The sequence below is a fragment of the Clupea harengus genome, chromosome 4 (assembly GCF_900700415.2).
Source record: "Clupea harengus chromosome 4, Ch_v2.0.2, whole genome shotgun sequence".
Classification (NCBI taxonomy): Eukaryota; Metazoa; Chordata; class Actinopteri; order Clupeiformes; family Clupeidae; genus Clupea; species Clupea harengus.
This window is the reverse complement of record NC_045155.1, coordinates 11,458,817-11,482,230: the sequence shown is the minus strand read 5'-3', so window position 1 is coordinate 11,482,230 and position 23,414 is coordinate 11,458,817. Positions and strand designations below refer to the sequence as shown.

Sequence of the window (23,414 nt, the reverse complement as noted above, 5' to 3'; positions counted from 1 at the left end):
ACTGAATATATTCTACACTTGAACAACCTTAATTTGATTCTTCACAGCACTTTGAGTTTATGGTTCTTTGAATTGACAGGATCTTACAGGGTTTATGGAGTACGTCACAGAACAAATTTCACTGTAAAAAATAGACTTCTTTGTCTGACTCGTGGGGAAAGGTGGGATGTCAAACACATGTAACGATGCCTTTCAGACAGGAGAGGACTGAGGTTTAATGCGGTTTCTTCCCTTTGAACAAGACTGACACAGAAATGGAGTGAGACAAGAACCTGAAGACACTCACTGTCTCATTCTCTCACTCATGCACTCACTCACTCTCACTCTTGCACACACTCACTAACTCATATTTTCCTCAGCTCTGTTCCTAGGCTCTAGTGAAAGAGCCTGTCAGAGGCTCTGTTGTTGGCTGCAGTTACCAATTAACTTGCAAAATGGGGCATTTAGGGATTTGAAGGCATTCAGCTCTTAATTTAGTTTTTTTTTCATACGTTTTTGAAAGGTCAGGCTGACCAGATGTTGCAAAGGGAGGGTACTCATCTCAAGTTGTAATCGTGTCTACCGCATTCACACTGATCTGCTTCTTCAGCCCAGAAACAAACACACACACACACACACACACACACACACACACACACAAAAGGCAGACAAGCAATGAAAATATAGAGGCATACTGACAAAGTGAGAGAGAGCCAGAGTGGAAGACACAGGGGAAAAAAAAGTAATCGATGGCTCAAGATTTGTGAGTGTGTGTGATGTGAATTTGATATGCAAACCCAAAAGCTTGGGTTGGGTCATTAATCCCCATCTGTGAACCACCACAGCCCATAAACTACAGCAGCCTCAAATCACCTCACGACCATTCTCTTCTCTTTCAGGGTTTTATGGTGCGCTGGCTACATAGCCGCATATGACTTTTCTGAGGACACAGCAACCCTTATTTGTTCTGTTTACCTCTGACGGCGATGATGAAGCTGTCTGTATGGGCCAGTCTTGTCTAAACGAGGCAGTACTCAGACTGGCTGTTTTTCCAAAACAACTCTGTGCATCTGAAAACAAGGCCTGCTTCGGAGCGGCAAGCTGCAATTGACTTCTCGACTCGAGCAAAATAACCATTAATAAAGACAAATACAACCCCAGGTAATAATCAGCTCAATGTTCCCCCCCAATGACATGAATTCAATCTGGAGAAGTGGTGGCAGCGGGTAATGAAACCACTCCGATGAGCTGCTTCAAGGTTCACGCACACATGCATAACCAGGCAGCGATGGCATCACACAACGCACACTCTAAATTAAAGTCCTGGGGACAGGCAGGTTAGGAGTTAAGCTGACAAAGTGAGCTGCTCTAATGGGAGCTGCTGTGTAATGGGACACACACAAACACAAACACACACACACACACACACACACACACACACACACCTAAGAAACGTGATACAACTTGTTCTTAAAGGGACACTAAATCTTAACAAAGGACCATGTAAAAGCAACATCTATAGGAACTTCAACAACGAATGCCAAGTGTGTCCCTGTGTTTATGAGGGAATGCATTCATCAAAATCACACACACATGTTTTAAAGTGGTTGCCAAGACTCCACTGTCATGACCCTGTATTTGCTCCCTGTCAGGAATGTGAACCTGTGCTGCCATGTATCATCATTAGGAAGTGCCTTCGCAGCTTGTGTGGGTGAATAATGAACCACTAAACACTTCATCTAACGAGCCACGCCATCAAAGCGAGGTGACAAGTGTGTGTGTGTGTGTGTGTGTGTCTCAAGTGGACTATAGGTCTGCTCTGTTGCCACCAAACACACACAAACACACCATCATTTACACCATCCACAGAAAGGGGGAATAGGGAGATGTGTGGGTGTGGGGTTTCAGAGAGAAGAAAAGGAGGCAGAGAGAAGGATGGGTAGAAAGAGAGGATGGAGGAAGACAGAAGACGGATAACCACTGGAGTTCATGAGTCGCTTTTTTACATTCTGTTCATTTGGGGTGCTCAGAGGAATCTGTCCAATTAGGACACAAAACTGCAGAAAGTGTAGCCAATTTGAGCAGTTTTTCAGTGTGCGTGTGTGACTGTGTGTGTTTACTTGTGTGAAAGAGTGTTTGTGGGCGTGTTGGTGTGTGTGCCTGCTTCTACAAACGAGTGTTTGTGGGTGTGTGTTTCTCTCTGAGCCACTTTCATCTTTACATATTCATCCATTAATGATCCTGTCCGCGTGCTGTAGGAATGTTGACAGGGCCGCGTTACTACCGTTCGCTACCCTCGCTAACTCCAGCTGCTGCAGCTGCTACCGCGCTTTACATAATCTCTCTCAGGTCATCTCAGGGGCCAGGCAGCTGGCAGAGGAAACCACTGGGATTAAAGGTGATGTGATGGCAGTGGTCCACACTGGCGAAAGTGTCTTTTTTTATGACTTGATATTCTGCCATCTGACAATGGTGATATTTTACTTCGGAGCCCTTGGTCATGCTTGGTATCTGGTGTGTGGTGATATGATGAAAGTGTGTTAAAGGTTTACTGACTATCTTTAATGTTTTAACACCTAAGGGTTTTAACTGAACGCTTTGTGTCTTCGCAAAGATGACACTAAATGAACTTGAGTGATATCACTTAAGTGTCCTTTTTATGCTTCCCTATGTGTGTGTGTGTGTGTGTGTGTGTGTTTGTGTACTTTAGAGTTAAAGTGGCTGCGACACAACTTATATAACGGCGGTCGAGATTCAGTGCTGAGAATCATAGCGCTGTATGTTGCTGTCGCTGAGAGGAACACTCTGGCCAGCTGTCGAGCAGTTAGTCTGGAGCCCCATCCCAACCCCACCTCTCCTTCTCCCCTGGCTCCTGCCTGTCTGTCAGTCAGTGACCACGGCCAGTGATGGCACGGAGGGCAGTGCCTGGGCCTGAGTGACCTGACCCCCCATCTATCTATCTATCTATCTATCTATCTATCTATCTGGGATCAAGAGCTTTGGCGGCCGAAAGGAGACACAGCGAGGGCCTGGAGGTCAGGCAATAATGGAGAGGTGAGAGCCAGGCAGTGCTGGCGGTGTACAGGGAGGCTCTCACAACACAACACCACAACTCAGCTTAATTTCTCACAGGATAAGGTCTTTCTTTCTCTCTCTCTCTCTCTCTCTCTTTATCTCTCTCTCTCTCTCTCTCTCTCTCTCTGTATGTCCCTGTCTCTTTCTATCTCTCTCTCTCTCTCTCTCTCTCTCTCTCTCTGTGTCTGTGTGGTGTGACAGGAGTTTTTCACTCAACTCCTCTAGCCACTCTTGCCACACACCCGCGGCCTTTATTCAGGAGCAGAGCACATTCACAGAGACCCCACGTCAATACCGGAAAACACTACAAAGCACTACGCCATTAGATCTGTGAGGCCTGGGTGATAGAAAAGCTGCTCTGATCTAACTCAAGCCACAAATTTTACAAACAGATTGCTCAAAGGAGAAATTAGTCCTCTCTCTCTCTCTCTCTCTCTCTCTAGGGGATTTACATAAGGCTGTTCTTTTCTCAGTGGCCCTGCACTTGAGACGCTGAAAGGCAACAGCTTTCTTTCCAATCCCCCTATTTAAGACATATAAAGAGCCCATCAGCTGACAGTACTTGTCAGGAAGTACACTTATATGCCCTTGATTCAATATGTGATCCTGTCACCGGTGTCTACTTTACTATTGAAGGCAATAAATCCTTTTGTTCGTGTTACTCTAGGAGCTTGAGGGAACACAACAAGCCCAATATGTGGTGTTTTGGAAAATAAGGAATTGAGGATTAAAGGCCGTAACCATATTGTTCTAGTTCCCTAAAGGTTTCCGTTATTATTCACAGGATGCAATGTTTCCATGCCTCTGGGTTACTCTCGCATAGGGACGCGTGAAAGAACAAACATGGCGAACATCCAAAGACCCATAATAATATTAGTGGTAATATGATAATGATTCATAATGTTATGTTGACATATCTGATCAAATGTAACAGTGTGAGGCAGTGCCAGGTGTTCATCCCAGTTCAAGTGTGTTTGAGCTTCTTCTAGCATACTCACATTTACACACACACACACACACACACACACACACACACACACACACACACACACACACACACACACACACACAGAGACACAGATGAATAAGGGTGATTGACTGACAGCTTACCTCCATGCACGAAGCCCAGCAGTGTGCAGTCAGATGGCCCAACCAGGTGGATCAGACTGGACTGGCTGAAGCCAACAGTGTAGGGCTCTGAAGAGAGAGAGAGAAAGAGGACACAAAGGCATTTACACATACACAATGAATCACAGTTAGACACACTGGCCCAATGTTCCGGTGTCAACAGCCATCTTGACACCTTGATGCCAGTTGAATCTACATGTATTTAATGTGGGTCTGTTCGAGAGACCCGTGGTCCCAACAGCAGTGAGAATGCCTGCAGGCTGAAACACATTAAAGCTGGCCTGAGGGGACTGGTGACACAGGAAAAGACTCCACTGCACAAATGAAAAGCCAACAAAAATCCACATCAAAAGCAGCGGGCCCCTGGATCTTCCACTGCCGCAAGACTGTGCAAGACCATATGCAAGTACCAAGTCAGCAAAGCCACTATAAACCACAAAACAGGTATGCTCTTTCTACCACCCCTCCACTGAGTGGTGCATCGCTCGACCTAGGAGGCTAGGCTACTAGTTTAAACAACAGCAGGCAGATAAACAGATACACCTACCTTTCATGTGTCGGTCTGTACAGCAGGCAAGGTGAAATAAAAAGGGGGATTGGGTTAAGCATGATCAAATTAGCAAACATGAACTTTACCTATGCAGACAATGGCAATTTGCTCTATCAAATATCAAATATCTGCATCCACAGTAATTCATGTTTTTCACCCATTTACCCACCTATGTTTTCTTTTTTTGTATGAGAACTTTTCCCACTCTCCTCAGTTGGTTTATTGATACCATGAACTGACGATTAATATTATGACTGACATCAGGAACACATGTTATCGAGTGTAATGGTGAGTCCTTGATGTATTGATCAGACTCAGAGTTACATGTTATCACACAGTAGGCAGTCAATGCTCATACGGGACTATCACTAACTGTACTTAGAACAGGTTTAAGGTGTAAGTGCGTCAAATTAACCCTAAACACACGTGGACACATCTCCATATGGAGTCAGAGGCCAGTCAGGCTGTGGAAACCAGCAGTTCTATTACCTGGGATAGACACTGGGTTGATTAACTCTCCATTCCGCTCCTTTGTCTCAAACCTCTCCATCTTCTGAGATTCATAACGCTTCTTCCCTTCTTCTTCCACCTCAGGGCTGGAGTACTGAGACACACACACACACACACACACACACACACACACACACACACACACACACACACACCTTCAATAAAACATTTAAGGTAACCCCAGCTGATTCACAACTAGGGAATGTCAGTGCTGCATAGACTACATTGCTTAGCATCAGTGCTGACTACGTATTTTTTCACAGGCCAACACACAGAACGAACACTGACAACACTTAAAACTTCTCTCCATCTCCCATCACCATCAAGAGACTTATTAGTAGTGAGAGCACACACCGCCTCCCCTGAATCAATAATGAAGATAAAATGGAGGGGAAAGCTACAGCAGACAGCCATACAGTGGGGAAAATAAGTATTTGAACCCCTGCCGATTTCGCAAGTTTGGCCACTTGCAAAGAAATGTGTGATCTATAATTGTAATGGTAAGTGTATTTTAACAGTGAGAAATAGAATATCAACAAAAAAATCCAGAAAACTGCATTTTACAACATTTATGACTTAATTTGCATTTGATGCAGAAAATAAGTATTTGAACCCCCAAGCAAACAGCAAGAATTCTGGCTCCCAATGACCAGTTATGTGCCCAAGAAGCACACAGATTAGTCCTCATTAGGCCTAACAAGGTACAACTGATCTCAACTGGTGACGTGTATAAAAGAAACCTGTCCAAAGAATCATACTTCACACCTTCAACCTCACCACCATGGGAAAGACCAAAGAGTTGACCAAGGACGTCAGAGATAAGATTGTAGACCTGCACAAGGCTGGAATGGGTTACAAAACCATCGGCAAGCAGCTTGGTGAGAAGCAGACAACTATTGGTGCGATTATTTGTAAATGGAAGCAACACCAAACAACTGTCCATCGCTCTAGGTCTGGGGCTCCATGCAAGATATCCCCTTGTGCGGTATCGGTGATCATCCGAAAGGTGCAGAATAACCCCGGAACTACACAGGGGGAGCTTGTGAATGATCTCAAGGCAGCTGGGACCACAGTCACCAAGAAAACCATTGGCAACACACTACGCCGTAATGGTTTGAAGTACTGCAGAACTCGCAAGGTCCCCCTGCTCAAGGAAGCACATGTACAGGGCCGTCTGAAGTTTGCCAATGAACACTTGAATGATTCTAAGGAGGATTGGGAGACAGGATGTGGTCAGATAAGCTCTTTGGCATCAACTCGACTTGCCGCGTTTGGAGGGGGAAGAATGCTGAATATGACACCATCCCCACCGTCAAGCATGGAGGTGGAAACATTATGCTTTGGGGCTGTTTCTCTGCCAAGGGTACAGGACGACTCCACTGCATCGAGGGGACTATGGATGGGGCCATGTAATGTGGAATATTGGGCTTGAACCTCATTCCCTCATTCCCTCCCATTGAAAACGCAACCTTAAGGATTTGGAGAGGATCTGCAAAGAGGAGTGGACCAAAATCCCTCCTGAGATGTGTGTAAACCTGGTGACCAACTACAAGAAAAGTCTGACGTCTGTGCTTGCCAATAAGGGTTATTCCACCAAGTACTAAGTCATGTTTTGCTAGGGGTTCAAATACTTATTTTCTGCATCAAATGCAAATTAAGTCATAAATGTTATAAAATGCAGTTTTCTGGATTTTTTGTTGATATTCTATTTCTCACTGTTAAAATACACCTACCATTACAATTATAGATCACACATTTCTTTGCAAGTGGCCAAACTTGCGAAATCGGCAGGGGTTCAAATACTTATTTTCCCCACTGTATGTGTGTGCAAGCACGAGAGGAAATTAAAGTAGCTGGGCTCTGTTGCTAGAGGGGCATTATTCACTACAGCACATTACATAAGAACTACGGCAGTAAAGGGGGGGTGGGGGGGCTTCTGAAGGAGTGACACCGTCTACACAAGCTCACAGGATCTTCCCTGGCGTCTGCAGCTTCATCCTGGAGACTTCCCTGACCTTGGCGTCTGACGTGGTGTGGCGTGGCGTGAACATACAATGAGCAAAGTTAACAGGAGGCAGGGGAAAACTAAGACAAAATCAGAACGAGAAAAAAGCGAGGGAACCCCCGGACAAGCATTCAGTGCCATGGGAACGGCAGCAGACATCCCTCTCTTATCAAAACCCAGGGGCTCAAACCCCAGAGGACGGGCTGAAACACTCCCATGGTTCTGATCCGGGCAGATCCCCCCCCCCCGGCGCCGTAGCTGGTTGCAGTGATTTTTTGGCACTAACGATGCAAGTTCCCAGTCAATAGTTTGGCTTGCTGTGATGTCAGGGGGTTGCAATGGACACACATGGGACTAGACTGCTACAGCCTGGCTACAAAAGATCTTATTATCTTTGGCTTCAAGTTTTCCCCCACCCCCCATTACTCCATGAAAGTAATTATTCATATGCCAGTGTTTGCTCAACTTTAAAATTACAGCCGGATTATGAATTACGAGCAGGCATTTCCCCACTGATAGCATCCCAACACTGCTGTTGTGTAAATAGCTTGGGTTTGTTGGGTCTGTTCTGAGTTGTACTGAATGTACTGCCTGTATGAAGGGTGGAAGGAAATGTTTACCTACCTCAATTGGTGGAACGTCTATGATTTTGTCCATGTTTTTAATGGAGAAGGGGACATACCAAAGAGCGGCCTTGTTGGTTACTTTTTTGGCCCCTAAAACAAAGTAAACACAAAATACATTGAAATGACTAAAACTCAACTAAACTAAAATCATAGCTGTGATATGAATGACGAAAGATTTTGCTGGTTAAACGTTTTCATTAGAGATTCATACTATCACTTATTAAAGAGTAATAACCCAACCAATCACACCCACCGGCACATCCATCATGGACTTTTATACAACTTTTATACAACTTTTTTACTTTAAACTGTGAGCAAATGTGAAATGCACTTTCATGACAGAGGGAAGCCAGGGCACAGGCCTTAATGAGTAATTTATAATGACCTGTCAAAATCTCAGTTCTGATACAAAGCACTCGCACATTAATTATGTTATTAATATCTTTTCCTTCCTCGTAATTTGGTAATCAGACCTTATATAAACCATGCAAGAAGCACGTGCACCCCCGCACACACACCATCATGTTTTTTTGTAAAAACTCTTTGGCGAGTTGCACTGCCTGCCACCAGGCTGTGGCAGTGTTGTCATGGAAACATCAACTTCCCCCTGCCAGTGCCTGTTCTTTTCTGCTTCTCTTTTTTATGAAGTGCCAAGGAGGCTATTTTTGGGTGCGACCGGTTGTGTGTGAGTGTATGCCCATGTATGTGTAAGTGTGTGTGTGTGTGTGTGTGTGAGATGTTCTGCTGGGTCACTGGATGGTGTGGACATGCGTCAGATGTCAAAGGGTCTCCTGAGGAGAGCAGGTGTGTGTGAGGTGAGAGCTCCATGTCTCGGGGGGCCACAGGTGAGGCGGCTCCCTGACTCGGATTACTCACACTGGGCCGTAGGTTGCCGAGCGCTGGGCCTTCGGTGCACTCTCCATTCATCTCAAACCAAGAGCTGCCGCATTACAAAAACTACCTTTCAGCTCTGGGCGCTACTCACTAGCTCACACAGACATTCACGGTCAGAAACAAACACATATGCTCTCTTAAACACAAACACAAACACAAACACACAAACACAACAAACGCACTTCGCTTTAGTGCTTTATGGAAATTGCAAGGCAAATTTCTTAGTCAGCTACTGATTTTAAATTAAGTTCCACCACACAGATTTTAGTCTTCATCATTCAGTTTTATTTTTGTAATTAAACAAATTATGCAAACTCAACATGATCTCAGTGAAGTGATTTCAGTGTTTTTTCCTTATTTTATGGTCCCTTATAACTCACTGTGCCTTTGTTTATTTTCCTCTTTGTTTGTTCTTCTCAGTGAATTATGCCATGCAATGCATTGATTAAAATGCTTTATGGCATCGCTGTTCTGTAACAATGGCTTTGTCACTTTGAAATTAGTTACAAACTGCAGAGGATTGATGTGGAAAGATGGAGTGGGGGCAAGAGAGGGAGGGAGGGAGGGAGGGAAGGGGGATGGTGAGGGAGTGAGATTTTCATAGATTGCTTTTGGGAATAGCATTTGCATTTTACACTCTGTAAAAAAAAAAAAAAAAGGAAAAAAAAAAAACATGCACACAGGCTAGTTGCCATGCCAACAGTGTCGGGAGTCTGCGGCACATCTCGCCACCACAGCGAAAATGGGTGCTCTAATTGGTTCCCTCTGCCGATCGGGCGGAAAGTTGCGCATGGGAGAGGAGATATTTACATGTCTCCCGCACACACTGTGCTTGATGGGACTAGGAATAACACAGCACTCAGCTCTCTTTCTGCGGGGGAACTGGCGCCCATGCAAACACATCTCTCTCACTTACTCACTCTCTCCCTCCTTTTTACTCATCCCTCTATCCTAATGCTTTGGGAATGGGGAGGGGGTCATGTTAGGGGACAGTCACAAGAGTTCACACACACACACAGAGATGGGGCCCTCTACCCTCCCTCTCTGCCTTTGCTCTTCTCTCTTCCTTTCTGTCTCTCTCTCTCTGTCTCTCTTTCTCTGTCTCTCTTTCCCTCTCTCTTTCTCTGTATCTCTCTCTCTCTCTCGCTCTTCAAATATTTTCATAATCCACGGTGTTAGCTCAGTCAATATTTCGTTCAGAATGTAAATGGAGTATAGCTCTGGAGGAAGTGGGCTGGGTTTACACAGAGATGCTGAAGATGACAGTGACTGCGGCTGGGGTCAGAATGGCATCAGTCAGTTTCTCCTAGCAACCCTGCCACAAAACAACAGTGTAATTTCGATGTCAAACAGCATGGTGCATTTCTGAATGGTTTGTGCTCACATCTCAGGTTAAATGATGATGGTGAATCGGCAATGGGGAAAATTAGAATCCATGTTCCGTTGATCATTAAGACAACCACACACAGTTTTGTAAGGTCTTTTACTGAACTCTTCATGTAGGCTCATTCTCTCACGCCAACATGTTTCAAAAGCTCCTGCCATATCAGTAGAGATCCTATTGGACAGTCTGGAGCACCTGCAAGGTTCATAAGGTTTAAGCAGGTATTAAGTGTATGTGCATATATTTATGTGTCTGTCATTCATGCATCTGTCTGTGTGTGTGTTTTTCTGTATAAGCACGTGTGTGTGTGTTTGTATTTCTGTGTGTGTGTGTATTAAACGCCTTTCACTGGCTGCCTATGTTCATTTGGGCGTGCACATGCTACCCTAACCTACTGCAGAAAGGGGCCCAGAGACGACTTTAATGGCCCCGTGTTGTCTGGCTAATTGTCTCGGAAGAACGGCCCATTCCCCGGTGCACGGCCGTAATTAGCGGGAATTGTTTAATGTTTCCGACGCCAATTGCCGCTCCACATTTTCCGCTGAGGCGAGCCAGCGGGACGGAGCTGTGCTGTGCTGCGCACGTTTCATGCAGCCGGCGGTCACCGTGGAAATAAAAAACCTCTATAAATAACTGCCTGCGGCTAACTTAGGTCGTTTGCGCCTGTTTTGTTTAGCTAAGCGCTCGCAGATGTTATTTGTGCTCATTTCATTAGTGAGTGTGAGTGAGCATGTGTGTGTGTGTGTCGATACCTGGATATGTGTGTGTGCACTGTAACGTGTATTTACTGCATGTGTGAATTTGTAAAGGTAATGACTTGCTTCTGATGTCTATGTAGGGTATTTGTGCATGTGTAGTGTGTGTGTGTGTGAGTGTGTGGATCAGTGGAGTGGAATGTGAAGGTGAGAGGCAGGAATCAGTGGGAGAATGGGATGAGATTGTAGTGCAACAGTAATTAACTAAAGCCCTGCTGTGTAAGACTTCTCACACCCACACTGCCAAAGGATGAGTGTGTGTGTATTTGTGTGTGTGTGTGTGTGTATTTGTGTGTGTGTGTGTGTGTGTGTGTGTGTGTGTGTGTGTGTGTGTGTGTGTGTGTGTGTGTATTTGTGTGTGTGTGTGTGTGTGTGTGGATTATTTTAACACAAGCATCTGGATAACGCGTGTATATTAATATTAGTGTGAGGAAGGCAGCCAGAGAGAGAGAGGGTGTGTGACACACACATCATATATGTGATATATGTGTGTGTGTGTGTGTGTGTGTGTGTGTGTGTGTGTGTGTGTGTGTGTGTGTCTAAAGTGTGAGACAGAGAGCCTGTGTGGTGTTTTCCATCCCCTCCTCAAAAGGCACAACAAAATAATCAAAGCAGGGAGGACAAGCCTTATTTTAAATCCTTCCCACAATGCAGTGCAGTAGTTCCTCCAATAGCAGCCTCTATGTGCACCCATCAGCCCTCTACCCTCCCCCATAATCCCTCCTCCGGCACTGTGTGTGTGTGTGTGTGTAGGTGTGTGTGTGTGTGTGTGTAGGTGTGTGTGTGTGTGTTGAAACAGTATGTGCAACATTAAGAGTCATGCATGACAACGAATGTTCTTCCAAGTGTGTGTGAGTGTATTTTGTGTGCTAGGTGAATGTGCATGTGTGTGATCTAAGGCACGTGTATAAAAAGTGTGTCTGAGTGTGTGTATGCATGACGTGTGCCTCTGTCTAAGACTGGGACTGTCTGTACAGCAAGAGATGCCTTTTATATATATATATTTTGTGCGAGAGTATGTTCGTGTATATGTCTGTTGGTGGGTGTGTGTGTGTGTGTGTGTGGGTGTGTCTATGTGTGTGTACATGTCTGTGTGTGTGTGTGTGTGTGTGTCTATGCGTGTGTACATGTCTGTGTGTGTGTGTATGTGTGTGTGTGTCTATGCGTGTGTACATGTCTGTGTGTGTGTGTGTGTGTGTGTGTGCGCGCGCAACAGCGGGGCTGCCCTGTGGGGCTGATGATCACGGCCCCTGCGCATGGGGAGGGAGACCCTGGGGAGTGTGAGTGAGACGCAGATGATGAGATGCGGCCTGACTGTCTGTGTGTAACCTGCCAGCACAGTCATGTGACACCCCAGAGCCTCTCTCCCTCGCTCACACTCACTCTCTCTGTGTCTGTGTGTCCCCCCCCCCTCTCCCTCTCTCTCTCTCTCTCTCTGGCTCACACTCTCTCCATCCATCCCTCTCTCTCTCTCAGCAGTGTCCTCACTATCTTCACCAACCACTTCTTTAGCCATCTCTCTCTCCCTATCTCACTCATCTTTCTAACCACTCATGCCATACACATATTTCCACAAGCATACACAATCACTCCAGTGTACACACTCTGTCTGTGTCTCCTCTGTGTGTGTGCATCCATGCACACACTCCTGTTGCTCGTGTGTGTGTGATAAATACATAATCTGGTTTTAGTGCTCATACACTCCTGCTGTATCTCGGGTGTGCATGCAGTCACACCGCCTCTCCTGCGTGCGTGCGCGCACACACACACTTTTATCGCCTGTGTAATATATATATATATATACATATCTTTCTCTGTCTCCCTCTTTTTCTTGCTGTCTTACTCTCTTTCGGTCTCTCTCTTACTTGCTTGCTTGCTCTCTCTCTCTCTCTCTCTCTCTCTCTGTCTTTCTCTCTCTCTGTCTCTCTCTGTCTTACTCTCTCTCATGCGCAGTCACTTGTTCTGAGTGTGCTGTCCACTGGCGGCAGGACTTGTGATATGTAGCTGTGGTTCCTCACCCTCCCACTCTGCCTCTCCACACACTGGAGCTCATCGATGACTCTGCTGGCTGCCCAGCGGCGGATGGGGGGTGCAGGGCTAGAATTTGTGTCTGACCATGGTGGAGTGGGCAGGGGGCTGTGACGCTCCGAGGTTGCTCCCGGCTCCCAGGTCGTCCTAAGAGAGCCCATGAGTCAGGAGCCAGCCCCCCCACCCCCACCCCCACCCCCACCATGCTCCTTAGGGCTGAGAGACAGCCTCAAGATGGGGGAGAGACAGAGAGAGACAGAAAGAAAGAGTGAGAGGGAGAAAGAGACAGAAAGAGAGAGAGAGAGAGAGAGAGAGAGAGAGAGAGAGAGAGAGAGAGAGAGAGAGGCAGGCAGGAAGGGGTCACACCACTGCCATGACTGCTGCACTTCTGTTCCAGAGCGCGCAAGATGTTTTATTCATTCACTCCTGAGCATTTGGGAAGAGTGCGCGTGTGACAGAATTAGAGCACAGAAGCGTGTGTGCGTGTGTGTGTGCGTGTGTGTGTGTGTGTGTGTGTGTGAGAGAGAGAGAATGTGTGTGCACGAGAGGCGTAAACGAGCGGACACATTAAAACTCTGTAGGGGGATGTTCATAACAGTGGTGATGGCAAGGTAGGAGACAAGAGCAGAATTGAGGTCGGCATGTGTGTTGTGTGTGTGTTCCGTGTGTGTGTGTGTGTGTGTGTTCCGTGTGTGTGTGTGGGTGTGTGTGTGTGTGTGGGGGTACTGTTCAGTGTCTGTGGTGGGCCCGGACACTGTTTGTGACGCGTGACGATGAGTCAACATGACAGAAGCAAATAATGTCTGCTCCCGTTCCCCTCTCTCGCCTCGGGCACCTCAGGATCCTTTAAAGGGGCAACACTCACACAAAGACACACACGCGCACACACAATCACAAAAAACACACACACACGCGCAAAGCCACACAGACAAAAACACACTACAACAAAACCACACAAACACTCACACACACACACACACACATATTGGCAAAAGCACACACAGAAACATACACACGCACAACTGAGTACGGCATGAAGACACTACACAGCTGCCTCATCAATCAGGATAAATATATAACATGCTTACGAACACACACAGAATCACAGCAGTCCCCCCAGTCGCCACACACACACACACACACACACCACTAAACTAACTAAAGCCACACACACCTCGGCTGCATACCTCCCCGTATGCACATCACAGGGAGCAAGCCTATAAGACTCCTCACACCCCCACAGGAGGCGCATCCAGCACAGGCCTGCCCGACTCCCTCTGACTCCCTGCCCTCAGCTCCTCAGCAGCACTCCACTCCGCTGCCCGGGTGAAGACAGACTCTTTAAGCCCCCCATGAAAGACCGCTACTCCTGCTGCGGTTTCCTCTACCGGCGCTGATCACCGTCACCCTCTTCACACACCTCTCGCTCCATGCCTCACTGCTCATCCCCGGTCGTGTCTGCCGGGGAGGTGAAACTCCGTGCCGTGCCGGCTAATCCATGCCGGCGGCATGCGGGCCGCAGACACGTTAAGTCACCGAATGAAGGGGGGGGCGGCCCCTCAACAAGACGTGGATGTGGATCAGGTCCGCGGCAGATCAAGGGCAGGAAAGCCAAATACTAGACAAAGCACGTCTACAAGCACGAGAAATGAGTACTGGAATAAGAAGTGGAGATTGGTTGAAATGGAAACTAAACACACACACACACACAAACACAAACACACACACACACTACTTTGGAAGGCATGCAGCTGAGGCTTCCACAGTTCTAGTTTGTTTTTGTTTGTTACCAAATAGGGCTATTTTTCTATCAAAAAGAGGAGACGTCTCTGGGGTTCTGGAGACACAGCTACTGCTGCCAGGACTATTACAACAGAGGACGAGACAAACGACCAGACAGAAACTTCAAACGCGTTTGCAGAGAGATTAAATAAAGCAGGTCTCCTACACTGTCAACATGGGAACTGTGTCCCGGTATTTGAACCAACTGTACCGATCCAATTTCCTGAGATTAAATTGGATGGCTGTGAATGTTAGTATCCAACACTCGAAACCCTTCTCATTCAAGTAGGGTTTTTATGTTTTGTTCGGTAAAGTCAGTGGGTGCCTCAAAACTCAGCAGCAGGAAAGGTCTCTTTCCTATGTCTTCTTCTAGCCCTTGGCTCACATCAAACTCGAAAAAAAAGTGTGGCGTTTTGGAATAGACCCGTGATTGTCACCTCGGTCATGTGACGCAGGCAGCAGAACCAAGCAGCACCAGCTGGTACCGGGCCTGGTGCCTGGCGCCACTTGGCTGCAAGTCATCAGCTCGGGCTCTGAGCTGACTGGCATGACACCACTGCACACACACACACACACACACACACACACACACACACACGCACACACACATTACTTGGCACACACACGCACTCACGCATATGTGTGCCTCAATCCATTCACAGCCACATAATCACACAAACATGCTTTATATGTAAGTCATATATACATACACACACATCATATATAGATACACTCTCCACCCTTCTAAGGGCACAACAAGCATGGGGGTGGTGGGTGTGGGGTGGGGTGGGGTGGTAGTCCATTTTCTTCTTTCCATAAAGCTGAGCATTTGCTTTTTACATTTCCAGTTTTACTTCAAGCTGGAACAGTGGATTGAGGGCGACAAAAATCTTCTTGTCTAGTTTGATACTCAATCTCAAATCAAAGCTTTATACCCATTTTCCGCTCATTTCTCCATAGACGTGTTTAATTATTATCTCTTTACTGCCATGTTTGATCTGCCACATGGTCCTGCCAGCGTCTATTCTCCTGCTCCTTTGATCTGAGATGCACAAACGCATAAGAGGCTGTAGGTTAGGCTTACGACACCAAGCCATCAGGAGCATGCTCAGTATCGCCCCCCTCCCTCTGGTCCAAACTCTCTCTCTCTCTCTCTTCATCTCTCTCTCTCCCTCTCTCCCCACATGTCGATGATATCACCCACTTCCCCGGGCCAGACACTCCCACCTTGATGGACCCCAGAAGGGGTTGTCCGTGGCAGTGCCTGTCCCAGGGTGAGCTGGTGTGGTGCGGTGTGTGTCTGCAAGTTTGCCGTTTCGCTCGCAGCAATCCTCTCTAACCAGCCCCCCCCACCCCACACACACACACCACCATCATCCCAGCCAGCCCTCATGACAACCCAGTTGCTGTGGTAACAACATGCGCCTTGGGGATACCTCTTTTGTTTTGTCCTTTTAACCCCCCCCCCCCCCCACACACACACACACACACACACACACACACCTTTCTCTCTCTCTCTTTCTTTTCCTCTTGTCTGTTTTCTGTTCCTATTATTTCTTAACACTTTTTCCTTTGTTCTCTGTGAAACCCCTCTTAAAGTGAGATTTATCCACTGGCATTTCTAGGACAATGGTGCGTGCTACACTCACACAGCTGTCCAGGTAGACCAGGTAACTGAAAAAAAGAACACATTGAAATTCCTCCACATTTAAAATCCATACGGATATCAACCAATCACAGGCATAATGCTATGCCTGCAACGTCAATGCATGTGCCACAGGGAATGACGCCAACCCTGGTTACCTCAACCCTGGTCAGCAAGGGGAATGGTGTCAAACACACTATAATGTCAGTCAATCGGTGTCATGGTGTAAAATACACTATATGGTTCAGTTAAGTCAATCAGTGCCATGGGTCTGGGGCCATAGCTCTAAAGGTGACAAGGAGTTGATGATGATGTCAAGAGGTCCTTAGTGCTCATTGAAGGAGTTCTGAAATGGATGTGCTGGTCGACCGGGAGCCAGTTAGGGTTTTAGGTGACGGGGGCTGACGTGGTCTCCAGAGCAAAGGCCAGTTGGATGCTCCTTGGTGCCGTTACAAGTACATAATTTGTTAGCGACATACCATAAACAACGGAGACACTAAGCTGCAGTATGACGCACTCGGCATGTACTCAAGGACTGACTGAACAGAGTGTACGTGGAGGGGCAGTGTTATTTGTTTTTGGCTGCTGTATCCTTTTATGGCCGAAAGGTCACAGTAAAAAATAGAGCAACAAATCTGGGAGAGAGACAGTGAAGACAGACCTCAATTCCCTTAGCAGACCTCAGACCAGCGCAAGTAAGATGGGAGGTCTTACTGAAGCATAGCATCGACTCTTAAAAATGCATTTCATCAAGGGGCTATCCATGCAACCTAAAACGTTCCAGTCGCATTAATATGTGATGGCGGTATTTATGTGTGATGGTCGTAGATAGCGTACCTGTTCAATCATTTTAAAGTTAGAAGTTCATAATTGGCTCTTCTGAAAACTGCCCAACTCGAGTGGTTGGGTGAGGAGACGGTGTCTGGAACGACGTCTGGTTTAATGTTACAATACGACTGATTAAACAAGAAGGTACTCCAGCAATCAGGCAAATGTTTGAGAATGTTAGACTTGCAATCACAGATTTCCTCATTCTCTTTCAATCAGTCAGTCAGTCATGCAAAGCTAGGTGGTTGATCCCCATTAGGAAAGGTGATAATAACCTTTCAAGTGCAGCTCACAGATGCAAAAACTCTCTACAATGCAATAACGCTCTCTCTTATAACAGCAAACACAGAGAGAGAGAGAGCGAGAGAGAGACAGACAAAGAAAGAGAAAGAGAAAGAGAAAGAGACACTGACCTGTGAGGATGTTCTCAGACAGGACGTTGACCTGGACTTCCACAGAGTGTTTGGACGTATAGGAGATCTCGGCACTCACGTGGGCCACCTCCCCGATGAACATCGGGTGGAGGAAGTCTGTGCGCTCCACCCGGGCCAGCGCAGCTACGCAGCGGTCCTGAGGAGAGGAGAAGCACTATGAGGACCACTGCACACTAGTCACCAGGCACCATCTAGGCACCATCTCACAAACCTTTTGGAACTCCATATCATCCTGTCTCGTACAACCTGGTAGGGGTGAACTTGTTTAATAGTCATCACTTGTAGTTTGAAATCATGCTGCGGACATGCAGTATTGAATCTAGTCCCAATAGGTTTGTGTTTTATATACCCCCTGACTCATTTTCATCAGTGAGGAATGTGTCAGTCTGTGGCTAAGATATCAGCCTGAGGCCTGTCAAGTTTCCCTTGGCTCCGTTGGGACAAAGCTTCATGAAAAATTGAAGTGGCCTATCGCTTAAAGGAGTTAATGACTGTCGCTGTTCTACATTAGGGTTCTGTTGACAGTCCTTGAAATTGGAAAAGCACATGCTGAATTTTAACTAAGCTCTAAAAATGGAGTGACTGAGTCCATAGCCCTAGGCGTGTGCTTTTGTATCTAAAACCGTGAGTATTGGTAGCGCTTTAGCACCATCTAGTGGTTGAGTCATGGCATGGCAGCTCATTTACTTTCAAAACGTACAATTAACTAAATCCCTTACAGGATGTCTTATTTCACACACATTTCATGACTTCCACACTGAGAAAAAAGTTATCTGGTATCAAACTTTGCATTAATGATTTATGATACATTATGGGCGAGAGCATCGTCTCTTACACAACACTTTAGCCAGTTTTGTTTTAGCATTTATAGACCAGTCATTCAACCTCTGTCACATGACATTTCACACAACATGAGGATTGTAGACAATTTGGTAGTTTAAGTAACAAGATCAATATATCTTCTGATCGATCGTCTGTCTTAAAAGCCTGAGAGTATAAAGAATCCAACTTGAAAAGAACAAATGATTAAATGATTAGGAATTTCAATTACCCCTGTAAAAACATTGTACATCTTGCAATAACATTATGTTTTGCGAAGCATTCAACCTCTGACATATATGTGGGTGGCAGCAAATATAGCGGCCATTTACTGCTAAATTTGCTCAGCAGTCAATCAGTCTAACAGGTGAGGTGACCTTTATACACACATATCCACCAGGGACCGGAAGAAAGGGACTGTCACAGAAGCCTGCTGATGGCAATCCTGTCCTACTTGTCTCACGGACAGATCTCACAGTCTCACCACCTGACCACCTCCAGCTGTATGTTTATCAGTGAAAGGGCATGCATGGAATTCACTGATTTCACTTCCTGCTGTTTGTGACTGATCTCTGACACAATTTAGACTCGATACAGTTTATTTGAAAGAGCTTCCAGAGAGTTCCTAATTTTGGTTACAGTTCATCTGTTCTTGATTAAAATTCCACCCCTTGAGAATGTGGTTTATTACGTTGTCTGTTTGAATCCACGAGGAATACAGACTACAACGAGTCGCTGCCGGCAGACTAGAACTGACTGACCATTTTCATAACCAAATTGTTCCAAGCTTAGTTAATACAAAAGGTTATCAGAGATACTACTCATTGTTAGTTTTGTCCCAAGCTAATTAGTCTCCCTCAAAAACAGAAGACTCAAATGCCCTTTCCCTTCCAAGCAACTCATTTGTCCGACTCTGGGCTTCTCTGAGAAGAGGCGCCTCTGTCTGTGTGCGTGTGATGACTTCACTGTTAGAGCAGTCCCTTGTCAAACAAGAGTCAGATAAAATCTCAACAAAAGGCAGGTAATCCTTCACACTGAGGATTAGGCTAGGCTTCCTGTCAGCTCTGCCAGTCGCTGCATGTCTGACCTGAAATCTAATAGTTTCCTCAATTAACTCTTGGTCCAGAAAACACACACACATACACTTGAGTGTGTGTGTGCGTGTGTGGGGAGGGGGGGGAGGAGGTATGCAGGTATTCTGATCATACCGGTTTTTAGCCTGATGTCATCTTTGTCTTGTCATGTCAATCTTGTCATCTTACTTGTGAGGAAAAGCTTGGCGTGACCCTCCATATCTTTCTCTGTCGGGAAACTGGCGAGATGCTATTTCCCCATCTGTGTTTTTTTTGTGTCAAATCAGAGGCTAAAGGCATCACTGGGATTCTGCTATGCCAAGCCATTAGTACTGTGCTTACATGTACACACATACAGAGCTCCCTCTTTCCATCCTTCACAAAATACCACATGCCTGAGTCACAAACTGGTTGCAGCTGGGTATGACTGGGTGGTGGGTGGATGTTGTTTACTTTGATCAACACAGATGGGCCCCCTGACCTACCCCAGACTGGGTGTTGCAGTGGCGAGTCCCGATGATACAGCCCGCTTCCTCGATCATCTTCAGGATGGTGCCGCCGTGGACATTGCCCACAATGTTGGCATCATCTGGCCGCATAATCCTGAGGGAGAGCGTAAAACAGATGTCAGGTGAAAGAGAAAAAGAAGTGTGTGTGCTGTTGGTCCTTTTTTTGAGCCCTCTCTGCTGTGCCTGGTGGTTAAGAGAGCTTAGGTTAAAAGAGCTGAGCTGAGGTTAAAAACACTCACTCACAAATGTTCACAGGAACATTTTGTGGTCAAATAAAGTGTGTCACAGATGACAAAAAAAAAAAAATGAAAAAACGAAAGTGAGTCACACAGTTTTTTTCCCACATCATTATTGTCTGGCAAACCTCCAGCTTTTCACACGCATGTCTCCGCAACAAACTGAGAGTATAAAGAATCCAACTTGAAAAGAACAAATGATTAAATGATTAGGAATTTCAATTACCCCTGTAAAAACATTGTACATCTTGCAATAACATTATGTTTTGCGAAGCATTCAACCTCTGACATATATGTGGGTGGCAGCAAATATAGCGGCCATTTACTGCTAAATTTGCTCAGCAGTCAATCAGTCTAACAGGTGAGGTGACCTTTATACACACATATCCACCAGGGACCGGAAGAAAGGGACTGTCACAGAAGCCTGCTGATGGCAATCCTGTCCTACTTGTCTCACGGACAGATCTCACAGTCTCACCACCTGACCACCTCCAGCTGTATGTTTATCAGTGAAAGGGCATGCATGGAATTCACTGATTTCACTTCCTGCTGTTTGTGACTGATCTCTGACACAATTTAGACTCGATACAGTTTATTTGAAAGAGCTTCCAGAGAGTTCCTAATTTTGGTTACAGTTCATCTGTTCTTGATTAAAATTCCACCCCTTGAGAATGTGGTTTATTACGTTGTCTGTTTGAATCCACGAGGAATACAGACTACAACGAGTCGCTGCCGGCACAGGAACATTTTGTGGTCAAATAAAGTGTGTCACAGATGACAAAAAAAAAAAAATGAAAAAACGAAAGTGAGTCACACAGTTTTTTTCCCACATCATTATTGTCTGGCAAACCTCCAGCTTTTCACACGCATGTCTCCGCAACAAACTTAGCGTTTCAAGGCACGAGTGAGATACACTTACATACTTGTGTTGTTGGCCTGGGCACAACCAAATGAGTAAAGAACACACACGCATATATATAGCTACATACACAAGCAGTCAAACTATAACCATCAGTTCAATGTTTCCTAGTCTTCTATGTAAAGCTCTACTCTCGTGATGAAACAATGCAATGCCCAGTTGTGAGCTTTCCCAAAAACACAAGACACAAGACAACAGGGAGACGTGACCAGAGATGAAAGTGTTCTCTTTGCACCCCCTCCACCTGGTTTAACCTTAGGGCAGTGAGCTCTACTACAGATGAGAGCAGCATGCCTGCCCTTAACATGGTGATAATACAGTCATTTACATAAATTTAACATCCAAATGAGAATGATACCACCTGCTTGTGTGTGTGTGTGTGTGTGTGTGCGTGTGTGTGTGTGTGTGTGTATGAAAAAGAGAGTGAGAGGGAAAGAGTGAGAGAGAGAGCATGTGTGTGTGTGAGTGTATGAGAAAGATAGAGAGAGAGAGAGACAGAAAGAGAGAGAGAGAGAGAGCGAGCTTGTGTGTGTGTGTGTGTGTGTGTGTGTGTGTGTGTGTGTGTTTGTGTGTGTGTGTGTGTGTGAGACTGTACTACCTGCTGAGCTGGTACTGAGAACTCATGGTTGGCACACTGGGACTAAAGCAGTGGAGGAGATGTAGTCTGTAGAGTGTGGAGGAGAGAGTGCGTGTGTTCAGCTAGCGCTCTTCTCTGTTCATTCATCTCCTGACATCAGTCCTCCTCCTGCTCCTCCTCCTCCTTTCACGCACACACACTCCCTGTGATGTCATCTCCCTTCCCCAGCTGTCAACTGCACACTGACCAGCAGGACACACCCCCTCTGACAGCCCATTGTCCCGTTGACCAATAAGAGCCCTCTTCACCATGTGGCCATCATGGGAAACTCCCACGTAGGACAAAGATACAGGAAGTGGTGAGATATGCACTTCCTCAACTTGTATACTGAGATCTGGTGAACTGTAACTCATGCATAGCATCCAACCTATACAGACTACCATCTTGCACAAGGAGTGTGATTTGGTTAAAAACAACAACTGAAGAGCTTGTGGTCAACTAATTGAAACAAGTCAGTACAGTTACTGAATCATCAATACATTTTCTCAGGGTTAGCCTAGAAACTGAAGTAAACAATAACGAACGGAAGAGAGAAAAAAACTAAGAAAAACCTACCCAACAGCCTACAGGAGTTTTATGTGGAAATCTACTTCAAACCTGTTTATAGTGTAGATCTCCTTCAGGCAACAGCATAGTTTCTGTTCTCTGTGTGTGACTGAGATGGTGATATGACGTGTGCGTTTGGGTGTTTGGACACACGTGTGACTTCGATTATAGGCTGTGTGTGTGTGTGTGTGTGTGTGTGTGTGTGTGTGTGTGTGTGTGCATCCACCTGCATTCCAGATTACATGATTAAGGAGGATGTTCAGAAACTGAAACAAGCTCTGTTGACCGCATGCCTTTCTATGAAAGGTGTCTATCCAGAAAGAGATGCAAGCCCAGTTAACCATTAACCTGTAAAACAGGCTGCACTGCTCCTGTTCCTGCTCCTGCTCTCTCTCTCTCGCTCTCTCTCATTTATTACCACTCAACCTCTTCTAAGATACTGAGATGAGGACAAAACTGTGGTCAAAACAAATGACGACCACACATTCCCTATTTTATATCCATCATAAAGGTCAACCAGTTTAAGGGCAGTGAGTGGAAATGTGAGGTATTAACTAAAACAAATAAATCACTGCAAAAAAGCCTGACACAGGTGTGTTTGGCCGTTTTGTACGATTAACGTTTTCATAATCTACAGTTTACTCCTCAATTTATAGTCAGATTATGTTATTCAGCAGACAGTCAACACATTATACTTGTACTTCTTGATTAAAAAGTCTATTTGGTATATACTGTTCAAACATTAAGTCACCAGACGGCGCCTCTTAATACGACCTTACTTGTGTGGATGGCCGTGCAGCTTGTGCAGGAGGCATTTTGTTCCTCTCAGGAACGTTCTCCTTGACAGACAAATGGGGAACATCGTGGCCTGATCCGACGCAAAGCTCTCCTCCCAGCGCTCCAGACAGACAGAGTGGCTCGGGCTGTGAGACGCATCCTACCTCGACGCACCAGGCTTTATCGGGGATGTGTGGTATCCATGCAACGACCCAATCCAGCAGCCATGTCGCTGTGCTGGAGAGTGACCCTGTGCTTAGCAATGGCGCAATGGG

General features: G+C 45.9%; 1 protein-coding gene across 4 annotated transcripts in view; it reads right to left on the bottom strand.

Annotated features, from left to right (window-relative positions):
• Positions 1-23,414, bottom strand: part of acot7 (acyl-CoA thioesterase 7) — a 69,368-nt gene that overhangs the window by 43,698 nt on the left and 2,256 nt on the right. For 2 of the 4 annotated variants that reach the window (XM_031566242.2, XM_031566240.2), the window contains exons 2-7: positions 20,001-20,118; positions 17,603-17,759; positions 7,872-7,963; positions 5,222-5,336; positions 4,730-4,744; positions 4,165-4,251 (exon numbers count right to left, since the gene is read on the bottom strand). In XM_031566242.2, coding sequence (XP_031422102.1) covers positions 4,165-4,251; positions 4,730-4,744; positions 5,222-5,336; positions 7,872-7,963; positions 17,603-17,759; positions 20,001-20,118 — 584 coding nt within the window. Of the gene's footprint in view, positions 1-4,164; positions 4,252-4,729; positions 4,745-5,221; positions 5,337-7,871; positions 7,964-17,602; positions 17,760-20,000; positions 20,119-21,777; positions 22,340-23,414 lie in introns of those variants that run through there. The other 2 variants (XM_031566241.2, XM_012826197.3) reach the window with 2 other exon arrangements.